We start from the raw sequence: 22,364 nt of genomic DNA on the forward strand, positions 1-22,364 counted from the left end.
GGTACTTATTTAGATCTCACTTCTTTTATAGGCGAAGCATTCCAATATTATCGAACTTGGCAGCCTTTCACATTTATGTTTTGGGTGGGATATATATATATAGACAGGTACATTGGCGTGACAATATGATACGAGTATACGAGCTTCAAAGAGCTAGAAAGGAAACGTCGATGTCACGATTATTGGATACGATAGCTATCTCGGATGAAAATAGATCTAGAGCTCAAATACTGTCTTGAAATGTCTTCAGTGCTGTGGTGTTACTACAAGTTCTTGTCTATTGCTGAAATGACAAAATTATTTGTTTAATTTTAGGATATTCTTGTTCATTTCATAATTCAAGTAAAGTCTGGTGACAATATTGATAAATACCTATTTAGAGATAGGTGCAGTAGTTTTCGTTGTGCATCACTACATAGTATAAAACAAAATCGCTTTCTCTGTCCCTATGTCTCTTTGTATGCTTAAATCTTTAAAACTACGCAATTAATTTTAATGCGGTTTTTTTAATAGATAGAGTGATTCAAGAAGAATATTTATATGTATGATACATGCATAATATACCATTGCACCCATGCGAAGCTGGGGCGTGTCGCTAGTTTATTAATAACAGCAAATTATGATGTTCAGTACAAATGTATGAATGTCGTCGTCGATAATAATCCGATCTCCGGTCATTGACTTGTCAAAATAAAACGTAAACTTAATAAATTGTTGTCTGATCTTATATTAAACACACATTAATTCAAAGAAAAACAGCTTAATCATTGGTTAAGAGTGTTTACAAATCGTCTTGCAATTCAAGGTTTTCCTGTCGATACGTTAAAACTATTAATTAAAGATAATTTTAGACGCTTGTAGTCATACTTGTACTATGATTCTTATAAGCTGACTGTGTCTGTTTTAAAATGACTGTAATTTGTGATGTTATAAAAAATATTGAAAGATAATAACTTGACTTCACGGTTGGTGCGGTGGCTGGGCAACTGGCTGCCGTGCAACGTGTAGCGGGTTCGATTAATTGTTGTTTCGAGTCTGGGTGTCATGTGCATGTGAACTTGTATGTCTGTAAACGCAACCACGACATGGGAGAAAATCCTAGTTACCAACGTTTTATAAAGAAAATAAATTATTGATTACTTCGGATCGGTAGATGCAAGTGGCGAGTTGTTGTTTGACATGGAGGATCACAAACAAGAGGGATCCCTTTGTCCTACAATGAATGTCTTCCGACTGATGATATCAGTTCTTTATCGAGAACTAAAAACTTTAAATGAACGAAAGCCAGTTCTCTGTGATGATTAAAATGTAATTCAATTGATTAGTTCCCTCTTTTCCAACGTGGGTTAGCGTGGGGAGCGTTTCTAAGAATCTTGTTAGTCGGGAATATAAGTTTTATTGAAGAAAGCGTTTTGTTTCCCCTTGTATATTTGACTAGAAATTCAATTTAAATCTACAATTTTATTGTATGCAAAATCTGTTAATACTGAGATATTTTTCTAAAAATCTTCGAGAACTGATTGGTTAGTTATTTTATTAGGTACTAGCGTTCCGCCACAGCTTTGCATGGGTGGCATGGCACTCTATCTATTAAAAAAAATCGCATCAAAATCCGTTGCGTAGTTTTAAAGACTTAAACATACAAAGGGAAATAAGGAGAGGTAAAGCGACATTTTTTATACAATGTAGTGATTAACTTAGATATACATAATCGATTTATTCACACAAGAAGCAAGTATTGTTTACAAAAGGCTCCGTCCTTAGCACATCTTGTCTCAAGGTTGTGGGGAAACGACCCTGTACCTGTTTCCGCGTGCATGGCATCCCGTCTAACAAGTCAGGTACCAGTGTGTACTGATGTCCACGGCTTGACTGATAGCGGTTCAAAACCTGTGTTTGGTAAGTAAGCAGTAATGGTGTTTATTGAAGTTTTTACACATTGCAAATTGTTATTTAAGATCTGTATTTTTTTTTGAGAGGAGAAAATTATCCAATGACTTCTGTTGCCTTGGGTGAGGTGAGAGGGAGTGTCAGACTTTTCTGACTAAAAGCTACCTCGTTCCTGCTCCTGCTTTTCGAGCCGGAGCCCTGGTAAACACGCTAGGCAGCCAGCTCCGGATCAGAATTTAATACCTGTTACGACATCTTTCTGAATTGCTTAAGTATGAAAATGTTATTTGCCCATTTGTTTAATCGTTGATCCCAATTGCTTAGGGCTTACTTACCCTATAGCATTTCTAGCTCCCTACGCGTTTGCGTACTAAAGAGTTGTTTTTACGACTAAAACTCAATTTTTCTTTACAACATTCAAATCAAAATAAATAAAGTTGTAAATTATATTCACATATCTCCATTGTCATTTTAACGACAATTTCTCTACCTCCGATCAGATGGACAAAACGGCTTACAAGTTACAAATCCATTATCCAATCGTGTATCTTTAATGGGATACAATTTTATTCCCAACTCACACGTGTAAAGAAAGTTCTTTCGGTGTTTTATTTAATCACATAAGTACGTCAGTTCGATCACTTACAAGAGTCACGGCCATTATGCCGGACAAAAAGCCTAATCGCCTCTCGAGTGCACAATGAGCCCATATTAGACGCATCAATTCCATTTAATTTCGTTTTGTACTTCTCACTTTCTCTCTGTTATGTGACGCAACCCGCCCGCCATTTTCGAACGCTCCATTTTTTAAATATGAATGGTTTGATTTTTTTTTCTCCATTGATTTTATTTTTGTTATAAAGAAGTAAAATATTTAATAATAAATAATTCACAATTAAAAATGTGAGGGACAAGTTACGTAATAAATTTCGTGGAACGTAATTTATTTTATTGTTGTCAATTTGTAGCAACATAAAAATGTTACCGCTGAAGTAACTTTATAGAATTGCTTCATTAAAGAAAACTTTAATATAAATTACTTAAACCTTTCACCTTAATCAATTTAAAATTTATTCCGTAGCACGGTTATGATTCATTCGGAATGTCATCCGAAATGATATGACGACATTTTAATTTTGAACGCATTCCAAATTCAAGTTCAATGACAGATGTCGTAACGACACTGACGGTGACGATCGACTCCATATTTGTAGACAATTTCTTTTATGGCAATGACAATCGGGAGACGTGTCATTATTCGGCAGAGCACTTTCATTCGATATAAAAAACGTAGGTAATGAGAAGCCCATAAAATATGGTCATCTTTAACAATAACTTTCACTCAAGTTCAATGGCAATACTTGATGTGAATCGATGAACAGTCCGATTACGTACGTTTATAGCATTGTCTCGTAATTGCTATGGCTTTGTCTTAATTGCTATCGTTTCATTCATCTGTGAACATGTGAACAGAAACTAATTGTCTATGTCAATGTGAAGCTGAATTGGTTAGTTTTCTATGTCAAAAATAAATTATTTTGACATTTTAATGTGATAAAATATCCCAAAATAAACGTTCTTTCATTTATTAATTTGACGATATACCTATTTATTAAATTTTTATGGCTAATTTTAGAGAAGTAAATAGTTATGCTATTTGAAGCAATAAAAAAATATGACGTCATAAGTTGCGATCTCCTACAAAATTCATAGAAAAGTAACGTTTTTGACATTTCGATAAAAGTATTGAATTTGACTTGTAGGAAACTACCGTATTACGACGTACCTACCTGTTTGTAAAGTGTTTAATCTTGTTCTATAGATACTAGACGACATTTTTAAATCGTGGAAATAATTGTCGGGTAGAAAATAAATATGTACGATCACGGACTATATCGTTTATTTGTCGGTCTCTAATTACATATCTCAGCTATGCAATTAAAACAGAAAATACATTTTCTAGCAACTCGTGTGGTGTTTAAGACACGAGAGTAATCGTGACTTTTAATAACTACTTATAGTTATATTGCATTTATTATTTATAGTTTGATCGTGATGTAGGCACGTAGACACGGTAGGCATTTATTCTGAAAAATATTGTCTCCTACATACTAAGTTCTCATTATAGTCATAAAAGTAAAAAAAGTGATCGAAATGTACCTAGGTCACTGAATACTATGACACAGATTATGTCATAGACTAAGTATGCTTTTTTTGAGGGGGGAAAATCGTCCAATGTTTTCTCTCGCCTTGGGTGAGGCGAGAGTGTCAGACTCTTGCTGACTAAAAACAACCCCATTCTGCTATGAGCCGGAGACCCGGTATCCTTTTACGTTTTCTGCAGCTCCGGGTGACGTCGGTACGTTTACAAACTTACAATTTCGCATACACATGACACAGACTCGAAACAACAATTTGTGGATCGCGGCAGCCAGTTGCCCAGCTACCGTGCCAACCATAGATATATGAAAGAAGTTGTGTGTGATGTTGTTTTTTATATTTCTATGGTGCCAACCACACGGTGGTCACCATAGAAATATAAAACCGTGATCTAAAAAATCGTGTTATTGACCTGATTAAAATTAAAATTATTTTTTAGTACGGAACCTTTCGACGTCAAATCGGAATTACATCGAAAGATTTTTTCTTTATAGCTTTTTTTGCCATAATTACTTTTTAATAAATGGCACATTAATGTACTTATACTTCAAAGAGAAATGATTGATGACTTGCAAATAATGAAAATAGCAATTTCTCAAAACTATTTTTGGGTTATCAGGTCATATGATTATGGGTTAAATAATCTGTAAATAATACACACGCACGTTAGTTTTTTGCGTCCAACTTCTCCGTAAAGTAGGTTAGGTAAATCAAAGATCGTTTGGTTGTGTGCGAAGTATTCATTCTTAGACACCTTAGATATTAAAACTACATCAAATAAAGAAAGCAATTAGATTTTTCCTTATGAAGAAACGTTGCCTTTTTCTTCCGCCTTGGGCGAGGCGAGAGGGAGTGTCAGACTCTTACTGACTAAAAACCACCCCGTTTTTACTCCTGCTTTTTGAGCCGAAGACCCGGTAAACCCGCTAGGTAGTCCGCAGCTCCGGATCAAATGGGTAGAACTTTAGGACGAAAATAAACCGATCTTTTCCGATCCAAATAGGTTTTAAAATTAATTTCAATCCAAAGATTTTGGATTGACGAGACGTAGTTCTATTAAATTAAGATATTATTATTTATTTTTAGTCATCTTAATTATTGTGTGCAGTGTAACTGTGTAATGTGCATCTTGCCCTCAATTCTTTATCGTTATCGCGTTGGCGGGAGATTACACTCCCACAGATAAACTATAGGTAAGTAACTATACCTACCATGAAAGGACATGGTAGGTAGGACAGGCATGGTAGGACTGTGTTCTTACGTGGTTCATACAAAAAGTGTTAAAATTATATTATTTGGAATTGAATTAGGTACCTGTATTGATTTTTATAATAATGTAATAATTTTTATTTAGAAGTTAATCTTGATTTTTACCGTAGTTTAGTTTAGTAGTAATAGTTTTATAGAATTGTATGTACGACTTGATATAAAAAATCGGAAGGTCGGCTATTCATTGCTTACTAACAAACAAGAACAACCAACGTAACCACCACGTCATTTCAACCGATAAGTAACCGACATGACGCGATATCATCCGACCTGCAAGCCGACCGACCGATTTGTTGTCCTACTCGCACACGGTTACGAAGCGTTGTCTTTCCCCGCGAACCCCTCACCCAACCCCGCTAGTCCGTGTTGTGTTGGCCGGCTTGCCAACCGACATGTTCTAGTCGGCATCAGACGCCCGATTTAGTTGCGCGTACCGTTATTACAAACGCGATGGCTACCGTGCATTCCCGCGAGTTTTGGTCAGAGTTTCTTCAACTATACAGAAGTTTTACATGCCTATGGAACCCCAAAGACCCTGCTTACCTCCATAAGTATGAGAGGCAACAAGCCTACGAGGCCTTACTGGCTAAAATGCGAGAAGTCGATGAGACTGCAAGTATGGCATTATTGAAAAAGAAGATTGATTGCTTCAGGACTGCGTACAGAAGAGAAGAGAGGAAAGTCATACGGAGTATACAAGAAGGAGACGACGAGATCTACACTCCTTCTTTGTGGTATTATAAGCCGTTGAAAGAGTTTCTTGGCAATATTGGCAATAGCCATTATACAGATGATCATAGGAATTCTTCAATGTCGTTCACGTCTTACGAAAATGACAATGATAATGATGATGAATCACAAACTATGCTGATAGTAAGTCCCAATTATTACAGATTTATAATTTATATGTCACCTATCTAATCCTATTGCTTTTGATTCTCAATATTTCTAATTTTAGGGTTAGAATAATACCACTAAAAACACCACAAACAAAATGTCAAAGTTTGTGATGTAATGTTACTAAAATTACGCGAATTTAGCCTTTATTTCTTAAAAGAATGTGTTGTGTCAAAGTTTGAGTGTAAATAAGTTAGCGTTCCATGTAAACAAACATGCGAAGTTGAGCATAAAATGACAGCTTGCGAATGAACGAATGAATGAAATTAAATTAAACCATTCATATTTGACAGCGTCCTTATGTCAATTTAAAGGATTGTTATCGCTTGTTATCTCGTGTTTATATTATTGAATTGACTCAGTTGTACCTATGTAACGTAAACAAACAAGTTTAGAATTTTTATTTTTGTCTCACTATGAAATTAGTTAACTATATTTGTAAGATACAATGAGTTTGGGTAATTTAGATTTACCCATAAAAGTTTTGTTTAGGTATGTGGATAACCAACTGTTTTAAATTTTATTTTGTTTGTACCTTCCCATACATATTTTTAAGCAGGATTAGTTTCTTTACTTTTAACATATTATATGTTTACAATTTCTCTGATACATTTTTCCAATCAATAATTGTATATATATGTGAGAACAATGCAGAAACATTGCAACTGCAAAGCTCAACATAAATGTAGAATTTACCAAGTATGTAGAACTTACTAAGTTAACTTCCTGACAATCTGAAAGAGTTTAAGTTAAAAAATATAGAAATAAGAGCCGACCAGTAACAGGAGCATGGTCCAAGCTACCGGTGGAATTAGGGCTATTATGATCACTATTAAGTCTTTGACTGCCAATAGAAAACTGTTGAAGGCAAATCCTCTGCTAATGTCGGTCACAGGTGACCGCCATGGCGTTCAATGTGTTATACTGTTATGTTGTATTATATTTTTTTGAAATAGATAAACTTTTTATACATTTCAAAATTTTACTATGTCCATAAAAAAATATATCTTATCATTAAATTACAGGAGCATTTAGAAGAATCTTCAGAAGGCGAAGAAGAAGAAGAAGAGGAATGCAATCAGAAATATTCACCGCCATCACCACCACCGCAGAAAAAGCGGAAAATTCCTAAACCAATCATAATCAAGAGGAAAGAACCAGAACCAGACAGCCCTAAAATCTTCGCCCAACCGCTCTCCATACCACAGACTGAAGAAGATGACTGTGCCACCTTCGCAACCAACCTTAAAGTACAAATGAGGAATATAAGTACAGAACAAAAGTACATAGCACAGAAATTGATATCCGATGTCATGTTTCTAGCTAGAACGAACCGTCTTACTTATAATTCTAGTATCAATTTGAATTTGACTTACAAAACTATCACGTTACCTTCAAAATCTAGTACTTCTATGACTGTGATACCTGATTCGATAAGAGATGGTTCTAATGCTATTCCTATTAAGATTAAGACTAATGAACAATAAATATTTGAAGTGTGTTTTGTAGTTTTTTTTTTATAGGATAAGGCAGCAAACGAACATTACCCTTAGCACAGAATACCCTTAGGACGAGTTTGCTTTACGTCGAACGAGACGCGATGAGAGTGCGTGCAGCGCTAGGATTGACTGGTACGCGCTCTCGTTTCGTTTAATAATAACAGCCTCAAGATTTGTCCTGATTTGGTCAGGCCTGACCTCCTAAATTGTAACATGTGTAGAACTGTTGGCCTGACATAATTTATTAATAGTGGTCCGGCGTGGTCAGGTCCCCTACCTGATTTGGTCAGGCCTGACCAAATCAGGATTCGAGGGTTGGTCAGGCCTGACTAGAATTTGAGGGTTGGTAATTCGAAGATGGGGGAGATTGAGTGGGGTAATTGAACCTCCGGTAATTTCACTTATACGGTGAAACATAACGCTTTGATTATTTCACCCCGCGCCCCGGTCGCGCTGGCGCATTCGTGCCGAAGCATGGCTCTCTCACACTTGTAGTATATTAATTAATCTACTACCTAGCTACAAACTAATTTACGTCTATTTATAGTTACACAACTTACACATAAATTGGATAATGTATAACCATGTTTCAAAAAACACACTACCACTTTGGGTTTGATTCCTGTACCTTTTCCATTCCATTCAAAGTCAAAGTATTTATTTAAATTCAACCTAAAGGCACTTTTGAGACGTCAAATTTAATTGAATTGTCCGTCAGTGAGGCTAGGTGCTTGTTCCAAAGTGTAGCTTCGAATGGAGAAGAAGGAGCAAGAAACTCCATCGTTACTCTTTCAAATTCTTCTGGACATACAAATGTGATGAGACCTCAACTGTCTACAGTGATTTTAAACACAGATATTACAGACTTTGATTTTAGACATCTACATAAATAAGATGATCTATCAATATCTCTACACTTACATTGCTTGTCTAGACAAAAGCTTACGAAACAAAACATACAACAATGGTGCCCACGCGCAGGTAAATTAAAATACTAAACGCGTCCCTGATTTACATAAATTAATCATCGTAATATCACTTTGTAATGTCTGTGTGTTTGTTTGTTCAACGTTTGTATTGATTATTTACATATTGTTGTATATAGGTACTAGGTACTGTACATAGTATACGTGGCTATAATAAACCAGTGTATCATGGTCTCGCTTTGTATGATCTTTCCGTACAGTGGACGGTCAGTTTATACTGGTCGCTGCACGCTGCTCATGATGAAGAGTCCCTCTGTGACTCGAGACTAGTAATTACAGCTTTCTCCATAAATTTACGTGAATAATAAAGTAAAGTAGTTAGTCGCTAAACGTGAAACTCAAAAACTACTGTATCAATAACGCTAATTCTTTTTTTGTTGGGTTTGTTATAGTTAGGGGAAGATTCCTATGTTAGAAAATTACCAAGGAGTACGCGGGGTCCACTAGATTTTCAATACACAATAGATTTTCAACTTTATTACAGAAGTAGTAAGATTGAAAGCTCAACAAATGTCATTGTCAATGTTGAGTGAAACAGCCGACTCTACTCGCCGACTCTCCGGACACGTCAACCTATGAATGACCAGTATAAACTGGACGTTGAATGTGTGGAAAGATCATATAAAATCGGACCAAGATAAACTAGTTCTTAATATCTCTATGTGAAGCTATTTGTAGTTATTATGTGCAATCATTATTACGCTAAAGTCAGCAAAAAATGTCGGAAATAAGAAATAACTATAATAAAGGCCAATGGGCTTAAATAATTCATACCGTTATACATAATTACATTACTTATTAAATTATGTATGTTTAAATTATTTCCTAGAACGAATTGTAGGAAATAAGTATGGTATATTAGTGTGGGAGAGTCATTCTTCACCACGAATGGGCTTGATCGGAGTGATACCACGGCTTCACAGAAAACCGACGTGAAACAACGCTTGCGTTTGTTCACCCTTTCCAATCCCCGATTCCCCAACAACCCATAAGCGTTGTTTTTTTGGAATTTAAATTCCTAACTCCCAAAAGGTAGGCAACGCATTTGTATCGCCCAAGTGTCCATGGGCGGCGGCGAATGCTTACCATCATAATTAGAAATGATAAAACTTAGGTTCATCACGATGTTTTTTTTTCACCGTTTGTCAGCGGTGTGTAAATAATTTTAAACAGTACATATAACTGAAAAAGTCATCTTGGTACTTTCATTGCTTCGAACCTGCACTCTCAACATAAGAAACGTCTATTTCTTAAACCAAGGAACCATGACATAATCACATGGACATTTGAACGCATTGCAAAAATGTGTTTGTCTATTTTTTATAATGAACTAAACCCTAAGTTTCACGACATGCACATAAAAATCACCTTTATCACCCACAAAATAAATGTCAATCTTGCGTAGGTACTATCTATCACTGCTACAGCCATGAGATTGTGGCCAGTGCCAACAACAATGGCCGCTGTTCCAAGAATTATCTATTTCATTCTAAATTCAAATGTTCTATGAATCGATGGATCTGTTGGAATCGGAACGTTTATGGTTTTCGAATGAACATTTGTTACCTACAGGGTGGTGCCGTAAAAAGGTTACATAAAAGAGTTTACAAATACTATACTATAGGTAACTTGGTACTAACTCATTTTATTCACTGACTCGTATATATTTCTATTGGGACTACGTAATAAGTGCCCACATTTGAGCCACAGAGCCATGCTTCGGCACGATTTGGTCTCCTAATGCCGGCTCGCCCGGAGTGATAACCACGGCCTCACAGATTTTTATTTTAAACCGATTACGTGAAACTTAACGTTTGCGTTGTGTGAGTAAGGTTACCGGAGGCCCCTTACATCCCTATCTTACCAATTCCCGATTCCCAACAACCCTTAAATTCCTAATCCCCAAAAGGCCGGCAACGCATTTGTTACGCTTCTGGTGTTTTGGGCGTCCACTGTCCATGGGCGGCTGGTAATTGCCTACCATCAGGTGAAATCTATCTGCTCGTCAATCGGCTTATACATAATAACAGTCTTGTCTTCACAAACTAATGGATTTTAAGTAGTTCAATAACTATAGACAGAAAAGTATTACTAGTTTTGTTATTATGCTTGCCCCTTTATGTACATAATGTACGTCATCTAAAAACTACACACCTCAGGCGGGAATAAATCTCTCATTATTTTAAAGTCCGGAAGTTCCATTGCCTTAATATTTGTTTTTATTTTGGCAACCCTGATCCTAATCAACTTTGGAAGCATTTTACGTGGCAACACGGCGTATGGCGTGTTGCCCGCCCATTCACGACTGTTTTGTGCCATTTGTCAATGTCTACTAATGCCATTGGCTTAGGCCTACCTTACACTGCAATAAAAATACTTTGCAGTTTTATTTTTGCAATTCTATAACAATGGTCGATGACTGATTTTTATTTTAATGTCCGTTTTGTAGATTATTTTAAAATATTAGACACGTATTTTTTATTTTCTTACGGAAACAAATACTTTCGAAGATATATTGATTTGAAATGTCGTGTGAAGACGAAGACACTTCTAGGTACGTTTTATACGTAGAAATGGGGTACCTAAGTATTCCCTAATGGCCGCAATCAATTTCAGATTAAGATGGGTTATTTACTACACAGAAATAAAATATCACATGTAGTAAGTAACTTCAGTCTAGTCTAAACCTTACTATACTTACAATGTACTATTATGTCCATTTTATAGAAGTTTTACTAACAAACAATAGCATTACGTGATCCGTGAATGGAATCGTAGAACTTAGGAAGTGCTTCATCAGGTTGCGTGTGACAAAATCATTTGTTTCGTTGTCTTTTTATTATGCTTGTCCTTACAAATTTATCGTGAAACGGAATGAATAGAGCCTAACCAAGGATTTTAAGAATTTACTTTGAAAATGGGAAGCCATTTTAAAAAAATGGAATCAATATTTTGAAAGACATTTTTAATAATGGAATCAATATTTATTCATTCACTATCCGAGCTACGCTAATTTGTTATTTATTTATTGTAATTTCAACCTTATTGTATGGTATTTTAAGCTGGATATTCAATAAAGATATTAAAATTATTTTCTTCTGATTTCTACGAGTATATCTCAAGATGACCCTATTTTTTTTTTATAACTACAATGGTAATATTAAGTTCTGCCAATGTGAAGCAAAATGAAATAGCGGAAGTTCTTTATTCAAAAATTCGCATAGATACATATTTCTTTTGTTTCTTAATTGGCGGACGCTAAGGTTGTTAGAAAAAAAAAAATACAATCGTTCTCTAGGAAAATTACAAGATGATTGTATTTTAATATGTTAGGTTTAATAATATGTAGTGATTCATCACAAGACTTCTGTGCCATTAGCAGATCAACTGTAGCATATTAATTGTAGAATTATTTAGATTATCTTTTATTTGTTGTGACACTTAAAGTAGGAAGAAAACATTATTATTTAATGTAGAATATACACTAACGCCAAGGTGTATATAGTATTATTTTTAAGCCCGTTAAAGAAACTGTGTCTTTTCAAACAGCCAGACCACCACAGATGGGTCCCAGTAGGGCTGATGCCCGATCCGGGGCTGCGGATAACGTAAAAGGTTACCGGGGCTCCGGCTCAAAGCAGGAGAAGGAACGGGGTGGTTTTTAGTCAGTAACAGTCTGACGTTCCCTACCGCCTCACCCAAGGCGGGAGACGTCAGTGGATCATTTTCCCCCTCAAAAAAAAAAGAGTCTGTGTCCTGTGTCCTCGGAAGTATAATCTAAAAGAAAAACTTTAGTTTGGTTAGTTAGAATTATTTTTTTAGGTAAAGAAAAAGCCTTGCCAAAACTTTCCCACAGACTTAAAAAAAAAAAATTAAAAAGATTTAAAAATAAATACATAATATGTAAACAATACGTTCGAAGATTTAAAAATAAACAAGCATGTTTATTAATTACACGCGGCCAGTAATACATTAATAATGTGCACTTAGTATTCATAACCTATGGCTTACGATTGCAGATTGTAGGCTGAATACTGATGTCCTTTGCCTCTGGGACTTGACTCGTCCACTGGGAACAACTAGGGAATAGATTTCACTCTTGTTCGAAGTTTGAAAGCGAGTTTGACGTTTGTAGTTTGTCTGCCTGATTGCCTCGTTGGTCGAGTGGACGCAAGTGCGACTGCCGTCTCGGGTTCGATTCCCGGGTCGCAAAGTATTACTGGTATTTTTTTCGGTTTTTCGAAAAATTCTCAGTAGTAGCACGGAGTCTGGAATTGTGGCTAGTATATGGTAATAGGCTCACTCTCTAGTACATGGGACTTAACACAAATAGTTAAAAGCGGGTGTACATTGTATAGTGGCATTACGTGCCGCAATATGCCTCTCTGCCTACCCCTTCGGGGTTAAAGGCGTGACGTTGTATTTGTCTGTGATCAATGATTTGTAGGCAGATTAGGAGCTTAGATTCTTCATTTTTCGTATTATTAGGTATTGAAAAATCTAAACGGAATATCCAATGTTAATTTTCTAATTGTTTCTATTTCTCGAGGCAGCTAAAACTACATCTACAATAATTCCGGATGTAACGTACCTATCAAACAGATTCTTTAATTTGGCAACACTTACAAACATTTCGCTCGGTGTTACCCAATATGCTCTTAATTTTTTATAATAATTTCGCCGGCCATCATCATTAGGCTACAAGAATCCGGGTCACGGCACATCTGACATTTATGACGGATTGTATGACGCTGCAAATTCTTCTCTTACCTCTTACTTTACTTTGGTATTTTAAGTTTTAAACAAGTGATAGTTTTATAGCCAGTTCAATAGCTTATTTGTTACGACAGATTTGAGTACTGAAGATAGAATTATTTAACACCAGTTCCTGTACACTATAGGTAGTAATGTTCTAAGAGCTTCGGCTCGAAGCAGGAGTAGTAACAGGGTGGTTTTTAGTTAGTAACAGTCTGATACTTCTTCTGGTTTCACCTACGGCGGGAGAAGTCATTCAATTTGACTTACTGCTACCGTCGACTGCACAGTTTTCGTGGTAGCTGGGCAACCGGGTGCTGCGCAATGTGTAGCGGGCCCGATTCCTGCGCAGAGCAACTCTTTATGTTATCCACAGACCACAAATTGTTGTTTTAGGTCTGGGTGTGATGAGTATGTGAATTTGTATGTTTGTAAACGCACCCACGACACAGGAGAAAATCCAAGCTTCCAATCGACCTTGGAGGTTATGTCAGACCTACTAAATGAACGGGTAAACCTAGTACACTATTACGGGCTTCACAATTCACACTTGTTGTTTAGAAGAGTCTTAGCTTCACATTAAGATTTTCTACTGTGTAGTGGGTGCGTTTACAAAAATATAAGTTCACAGTATACACATGACACCCAGACCCGAAACAACAGCTAAACTTTGCTTGAGTCAAATTTCGTTAGGAGACTTCATACTGAGTAGTCACTTGCCGACAAGACAGTGATTTTTTAGTTGCATTCAGATGATTAATTAAGATACGTAAATAAGCGATGAAGTCATTTCGCGTGGGAAGGGCACCACTTGCCGTTGCTGTGGTGTTGTGGTACACACTACACACAGACTGACAGTCTTATGAATATGTTAATTTATCGTGCATTACCATAATGATCCTGTGTTTACTTGGAGTTAAAAGTGCCTGTTTAATACCTTGAAAAAAATGCAACTTAAAATGTTCGTTAGGACGAATGCATAGCCCTGAAAATTAATCTAAGGTTTAAGGATTCTTCAAAAATTTATTAGATGTGGGAGAGCCATGCTTCGGCACGAATGGGCCGGCTCGACCGGAGTGATACTCGTACCAAGGCCTCATGCGAAACAAGGCTTGCGTTGTGTTTTGATGTGTAAGTGAGGTTACTGAAGGCCTAATCCCCGATTCCCCACAACCCGCTTACAGTCCTAACCCCAAATGGAAGGCAACGCACTTGTAACGCCTCTCTGGTGTTTCGGTTGTCCAAGAGTGGTGGCGATGGCTTATCATCAGGTAATCCTGCAGCTCATTTACCGGCTTAAATCATAAAAGATTTTGGATTGATATCGGCGTTGTAAGTCAATCAACTTAAATTAAAATGCAGTAGGTAAATATGCACCCAACCATAGCGGATATATTAACAGCTACTTACAAATAAATACCGACCATACCAGACGGACAAAAAAGGCTGGCTAATGCGTTAGCCTTGTTTGTTTTTCAACAAAGAGTATCCCAAGTAAACGGTAGCTTTAATTAAACGTTATGTAAAAACAAAGAGAACGGAAGATGTTCACGTCTCCGCGTCTTGGTACAAAAGAATAAAATGCAACATTCTACCACATGCCGTACAAGTCGGAGATAACTTGCTAATTACCGCGCTTGTACGCTTACAACGACAAATATCTTTAGTTTAGAACGTAGACAGTGCTTGCATAGGCTTGAGAATGATAAGGTTGTATAGGTAATAGTTTTACACGCATTTAAAGAAGACTGACGGACAATTCATTTGACATTTGACGTTCCAAAAGTACCTACTTTAGGATTAATTAAAATGCTTTGACTTTAGCAGTAGTAGATTGTCTTATGTCATTTTTATTTTTAATCGTAGTCGTACCCTCCTTCCGCCCTTCTCTGTGTTTTATGTCTTATATCATATGTATGAAAATGTTTAATAGGTTAATTTTTATTTAATTAGTCCTTTGTTTGTTCACAGGTAATAACGATGATCCTGGTCGATCTGTGAGGAATGATTTGGCATGGATATTATATACTTAAGTATAAACCTATTTAAGTTAACAAATTGACTATCCGACTTTCTTTCCTATTTAATTTTCTTTCAAAGAAAAACGTTTCTCATCATGACTGCTGACGTCACAATCGGTACGTCCATAGACAATAACTGCGTTCTTATTAGTTTTGTTAACGCGTCCGAGCGATAATTGGTGCGTTCGGTTTTGGCGCCATGCAATAGACAGGGGTTTAGGATATTTTTATTATCTTGTATATTTTTACTGAAAACTGAAAATGAATGAAGATTTATTAGAATTCTTATTTTTACCCGCGTCTACGTCCGCATTAGGTAGTTTTGGTATGCAAATTGGTTCAGTAGTTTAGGCGTGATTGAGTAACAGACAGACAGAGTGACTTTCGCATTTATTTTATAAATATTAATGTGGATTACTTCTTTTCAAAATAAACGTAAAAGTGGTGTTAGGAATAGGTAGGTACTAAAGATATTACAAATCTATCTTCACACTAACAATAAGAATAACTTAGTGTAAGCTTCTTACATACAGAGCCTCTCTAAAATTATATGTATGCTCAATAACCTTGTAACTAAACTTTTACACACCTAACTCAGAAATCATAAATGCCAACTAAGAAATAAATGTTAGAATTTCATGTTTACCTATCTCCAGGAAAACTTTTTACCAAACAAAACCGCTCGAAACAGCTTTGACTATTGTACAAGTAAAAGATTTAAAACGCCCAACCAAGCAATGAGCGGGCCCTTTGGTAGACTTTCTAAAGTTTGCAAAAGTAATTCACAAGTTGCCTGAAGCTATGGGAAACCGTGATGTGCGCATCAGTTTCCCGCCAAACGTCAGCCATTAGTGTTTTTTTTTTTCTGTACTCTGTTTACATGCATAGGATATCGTACTGAAAGCCTTTGGCCTTATTTCTCTTTGTTTCTTGGTTAACTAAAAATTATGTAGATATTTTTACAATTGATAATAATTTATGTATCATGTTTTTAGCGCTTTTGTGTCGGGTTACATTACGGTCCGGTTTATTCCGTTAGAAATGCACTGATTGCCCAAAACCCTAGTATTTTATAGCTCTTAGTAAGCCATTCATTAATAGTTCATTCTAATTATCGTAAATCAATTAGCGTTCTGTATAATTTTATGAATCTTTTAGCATTGCAACAAATGTCACATTTATTCGTCAAATTAAGTCTATTGCCAATGGAACGTTGTCTGATTCAATTAAAAATTGATGCCAGTTTATGGCCTTCTGTTAATTTATTATTTTGTATCGAAATACATCTTTTTTTTAGCGTTGATAAGTCTGCGTTTGGCCACCAACCCGCTTACTGCCAGGACGGCGAAGCGAAGATGTGACCGAAGATGGAGCACACAGACTTAGATAGTACCTATTCACTCTGACCTTGAAAAGACCCGGGTTGTATTGTCAGGAAAAATAGAAGCCGGCAGATTGTTCCATTCCCTGGCTGCACGGATTAGGAACATGCATTAATTGTGCAACGCAATAAAACGTTTGGAAATTAGAAATGTGAACAGTTTCACGCAGCAGTCGAAAGATAATAATTAATGGTACAGAAATTACCAAAAATACACTGTGTCGCGACCAACGGATCCCGCGTAATTCGGGACGCGCGCGGTGGCGGCCATTTTCTAACTTTATCCTTCATCGGAATTCCTATTTTGAAATTGGAAATGAATGCGGACAGTCTGATGATGACATCTGTTTCGCTATTCTTTTTTATGACGCGTCACCACATACAGCCAATTTCGATAACCTATCTATCTGTAGCTTTGCTTACTAGTAATAGTATTTTGACAAGCTCCACACAAAATTTGACAAAATTGTATTTGTAGGTACCTAATTTTTTTTAAAGCGTTGCTCCACATTAGGGTTTTCTCCTGTGTCGTGGGTGCGTTTACAAACATACAATTTCACATGCACATGACACCCAGACCCGAAACAACAATTTGTGGATCACACAAACAGTTGCTCTGTGCGGGAATCGAACCTGCTACACGTTACAGTCGAAAGTCGAAACCTATGGTAGGTGGTACATCGAAACGTTAGTGATAGGGATTGGATTCAAGATATAAAATTTTATTCTATTCTTGTAAAATAAATGCTCAGAAAGAATCCAGAATTTATAATTTGTATCAAATCTGTTTGTGTCCCAGTGTGCAGTAACTTCGTCTCCTAATCTCCTTAAACATGAAAAAGCTAGTGGTATATTACTTGTACTAGCCCTATACTTGAAGTACTTTTGCCTTACGAATTAAAAGTGTGATATTATGTTTCTTTACATAAGAACCAGACTGTAATATCAGCTAGTCTGTTGCAACTCTTTAATTGTTTTTGTAAACACGACAGTGTCAACATGGACACGTCGCGAGTCGCGGTCCCCAAACAAAACATTTGCCTTTTAAAGAAACTTTTAAATGTAATGTTGTTGTTTAGTTTAACACACTGCATCTGGACCGGACTCCATGTTTGTAAACCTTTTGGATTATAAACAGTGATGGGATAACACCACTAATGCGTTTCTATCGATATTTCCGTCGTTACAACAATAAATAAATAACACCGTTATTATAACAGGTATTTTATACAAAAAATAACACCAAAAATAGCAATAATTCTTACGATTATTAAAATTAAATTGTTGAAGTAGGTATCAGGAATGCGCGATGTAGGTCAATCTACACATTATAGACTTAGAAATAATTTATGTAAAATCATTTGGCCTGAATTTAAGACGATTTTGGCCTTCATATTTGGTTAGTTGTCAACTGTCAAATGATTGATGTGATTAAAAACGTTATACAGAAGCTAATCGCTGCTCAAATACATAGTTGAAGTTCCTTTATGGTCACTGTGGTTATTGAGCCTAGCTTATCTTGATGGCCCACTTGGTTAAGCCATGTTTCTGATATTATTCTCGCCCGTCAGTCGGAATGGGCCCTTGTAATGAACTGGGTCAGAAGACGCATAAATGTGACCATATTTTGTTGTTTTTACTGCACATTGTGTGAGGGCTTTTGTTTAAAGAAATTTTTATGTTTAACTGAGAAATGAAGTAATCTTAGTGCCTGTCAATTTTTTTGAATATATTTTTATTTCTTTAAAGTTAATTCCATTGAACGAATCCCTCAACATCTACATACCAATACGTTTACGAAACACATTCACAGGCAGTTTATTCATTATAGACCTTAACTCTATAAAAACAAGGATGATTTTTGTTATGAACATTTTACTACTGTACTTCTACAATCGTATAGTCCAATAAATCAATTTCAGACGGCTACCAAAGATAACGCTATGCTTAATACAAGTCAAGTGGTCAAAAGAAATATTATTTGAACCTGAAAGTGTTCTAAATGTAGATGAGGCGGCATTGTAGTGTAGTGAGCAAGATTATCGTGAACACGTGTGTGAGCGACCGGCGCTGGGCAGGATATTATGACTCGCTTTTATTTTATGTACTCCTTGAGTTTAGTGATGTAATTGTGGTCGATAATTGATGAAGAAAATTTATTAATTAGTTATTTTATTCGATTATTTAATTAATATTCAGGTAACATTTCTGACAAAATAAATTCAAATGATTTATGTTCGTAATAGTTGACTGTCAGAGAATGCCCATGGCATTAAGTCCGCCAATTTCACAGTGTTTGTGCAATAAAGTTTTAAATAAATAAATAATATAAAATCAAGAGTTTCAATATTAATTTGTTCGCTAATTAAATCGTCAAAACAACGTCTCGATTCTCATGACAATTAAATAATAAATAATGGTCTATTGTCACAATTTACGATCCACGGATGTCCTCGACAATAATTGCACTTCAAACGTTTACTGCTGCAATTGACACTATCAGTAATATCTTGTAGGAAAACATTAAAACATGGCGGTGAGAGATAAGAAGTCTTTGTGTATTAAAAGTTTCCATTATAAGTCTTTTAGAAAGCAATAACAAAAGCAAGTGGGTTGATTGAAGTGGGTTGTTTATGCCAACTTGAATTAAATTTAAACCCATTATCTCTAAATGAAAACTTCAGTTTGATTCTCATAGATAATGACTTAATGACACTTCATATTTCTATGTTCTATGCCTTTATGCTTAGTAATAAACACGTAGTATAGAATAAAAGTCAAGCAGAGGAATTACAGTTATCGACCCACAAAACACGAGTATCGATAAATCTGTGCGATTTATCGACTGGCTCACACCCGTGCCCGTGCGATATGACAAGAGGTCAATGTACTGTGCGACCAACTGCGTTTAGTATGTGCGTTTGTGTGCATTCGGCTTTTTTTTTTTCATTTTAAAAAATATGGAACGCTTATGAGATCGGATTACGTTAATCCTTCTGAATAATAATTGTATTAAGAATTTGCGTTTAAATATAAAATAGAACTGACAATAATTTTATTGAGGAAGTCTTAATTAAAATTAATGACATAAAAAAAAATTAATGAATAGAAGGCTTGTTATTGAAATATCTTAAATTTGAATGTCTAGTTGCGGAATCGTCTTAAATATATATAAGCATATCTATTAAAATTAATAGATGCTAATATTTGTAGAAAAACATAAAATGCCAAGTGAAGAAATATTATAAATATTAACTAAAAACAACGGTTTACTCACGTAAATATATTGAAAAAAGCTCTACTAGTTTCGAGACGGTCGCTTCATCGTGTGCAGCGTACGCAGATGCAGCGACGTTGCGCAGCCTGTTGAAAATAAACCGTAGTTTTTAGTTAATTTAATAGAGTTATTCATGTTGACTTATTCTATTTTTCTAAATAATTGAGCATGGGACTACCGACGATTTGACGATGGTTGAGGTAGACCATAGTATTCTCACGTATAAAATTTATGTAAGCATATACACACACTTAATATCGATAAACCAATCAAAACCCCCAGCAAAACACTAGTAGCTTCCATAAATTAAGAAAATGTTTTTGACATTTGACCAAAAAGCCTTGTTGGCGAAACGGACAATCTAATTGATGTAACGAGTTGCTATTAATTTTCAAACTAATGAGAGAAGCCATTGAATTAATCAATCAACGCGCTGATCTTGGAATGATGGACTTATTCAACCTTGGAGGGACCTTCTACTCACTCAATAAAGTGTTAGCAATACATTATTATGAAAACCAACTCGAAATATTACAACACAAATGATTAAATTAATGTTAGATTACTCGTGCAAGGAATCTAGAATTAATTTGTGTGAGACAACTTTTTAAACCTGATAGAATGTTGTAAGTTAATTGATTTGGCTAACAAACAAGGTTATAATGCAATTTGCAATGCTTTTTAAATTGTGTTTGAGTTGACTTAGCGCTAACGGTTAAATTATTAAGTCGAAATGAAGCGGTAAAAGGTAAACCTCTTTAGAACATTGAAAACGAACAGTTATTTGTAATACCTGTTAGTTATAATTTAACAGTTAGATTATACCTGGAAGTAATATAATGTACAGTGGCGTAGCGTGAGTGTCGGCCGCCCGGGGCGGAAGACAATTTTGCCGCCCCCTTATTTAGGTATTTTAATTTAATGTATACTACACATTACATACATTCATAATAGAGAACTTTTCGGCGAGAACAGTCATGAATCAGAGCACTCCCCGTGGTATAGGCGATATAATGTACAACGAAGCTACATCTCTACGCATTGCCAAAGTGTCAAGTCGGTTTTAAATTTCCTGCCACTCAACAATCCGATTCGCACGCCGCTGAACGCTGTCCAGAGAATGAACCTGGTACTGGGGTGCCCCCGCCCACAGATGAGACTAAGTAGTATTCCATATGGGGCCGAACCTGCGCCTTATATAGAAGCAGGCGATGGGCTGGAGTGAAATACTGCCTTGATCTGTTGAGCACACCAAGCTTTTTCGAGGATAATTTAGCCTTATCCTCTAGATGGCCACGGATATGGACGTCGCTCGAAATGTTGATGCCAAGTATCCCAATTCTAATACCGGGCTAAACACGCCGACCTGTGTCTTAGTAGGGTTAAACTGGAACAAATTAAGTTCACCCCAATCTGAGATTCTCCGCAAAGAAGTCTCGATTTCAGACACAAGTCTGTTTCGGTTCTCGATGACGTTTTCCCGAGAAATGTTAGCGCGGCCGGTATAATAGGCATCACCTGTACTGTCATCCGCATAACAATGAATGCTGCTGATTTGCAACATATCATTGGGCAGTTAACATATCATGGAAGAGGAACAAGGTAGGTGATAGCACGCAGCCTTGAGGGACACCTGCGTTTACAGACAGAGAGTCGGAGCATTCCCCGTCGACAACGACCTTAATGCTTCTGTCTGCAAGGAAGCAGTAGACCCATTCGCACAATTTCTCGGGAAGACCTTAGGAAGAAAGCTTCGAAAGAAGCGCTTTATGCCAAACCCGGTCGAAGGCTTTCGCCACGTCCAAGCTAACTACCAACGCTTCCCCCTTAGATTCGATCGCCTGTGCCCAACGGTGTGTCAGGTAAACCAGAAGATCCCCATCCCATCGACCTTTACGAAAACCGTATTGCTGGTCACTGAGTAGCTGGTAATCCTCTAGGTACCGCAAGAGCGGGCAGTTAATAATGGATTCCATTATTTTCGAGAAGAGGGAAGTTATGGCTATCGGTCTGTAGTTCGACGGACTTGTTCTATCGCCTTTTTAGGGTTCCGTAGCCAAATGGCAAAAAACGGAACCCTTATAGATTCGTCATGTCTGTCTGTCTGTCTGTCTGTCCGTCCGTCCGTCCGTCCGTATGTCGTTGGGCCTACATAGTTGAAACTTTGAGGGTTGATGTATTTCGGTAACCGCTATTCGAATTTTGAATAAAAATTAATAAATTTAAAAA

The 22,364-nt window shown here is 36.4% G+C and overlaps 2 protein-coding genes across 2 annotated transcripts in view; both read left to right on the plus strand.

The window, feature by feature from the left end:
* The window catches only part of LOC118276600 (uncharacterized), a 116,003-nt gene that overhangs the window by 34,500 nt on the left and 59,139 nt on the right, over positions 1-22,364 (plus strand). The gene's annotated exons all lie outside the window — the stretch shown is intronic.
* Positions 5,590-7,717, plus strand: LOC118276601 (uncharacterized). Its single transcript, XM_035594949.2, has 2 exons — positions 5,590-6,192; positions 7,242-7,717. The coding sequence occupies exons 1-2, from the start codon at positions 5,770-5,772 to the stop codon at positions 7,701-7,703; spliced, it is 885 nt and encodes a 294-aa protein (XP_035450842.2). The 5' UTR covers positions 5,590-5,769; the 3' UTR covers positions 7,704-7,717.

The sequence above is a fragment of the Spodoptera frugiperda genome, chromosome 17 (genome assembly GCF_023101765.2).
Source record: "Spodoptera frugiperda isolate SF20-4 chromosome 17, AGI-APGP_CSIRO_Sfru_2.0, whole genome shotgun sequence".
In the NCBI taxonomy this organism is placed as follows: Eukaryota; Metazoa; Arthropoda; class Insecta; order Lepidoptera; family Noctuidae; genus Spodoptera; species Spodoptera frugiperda.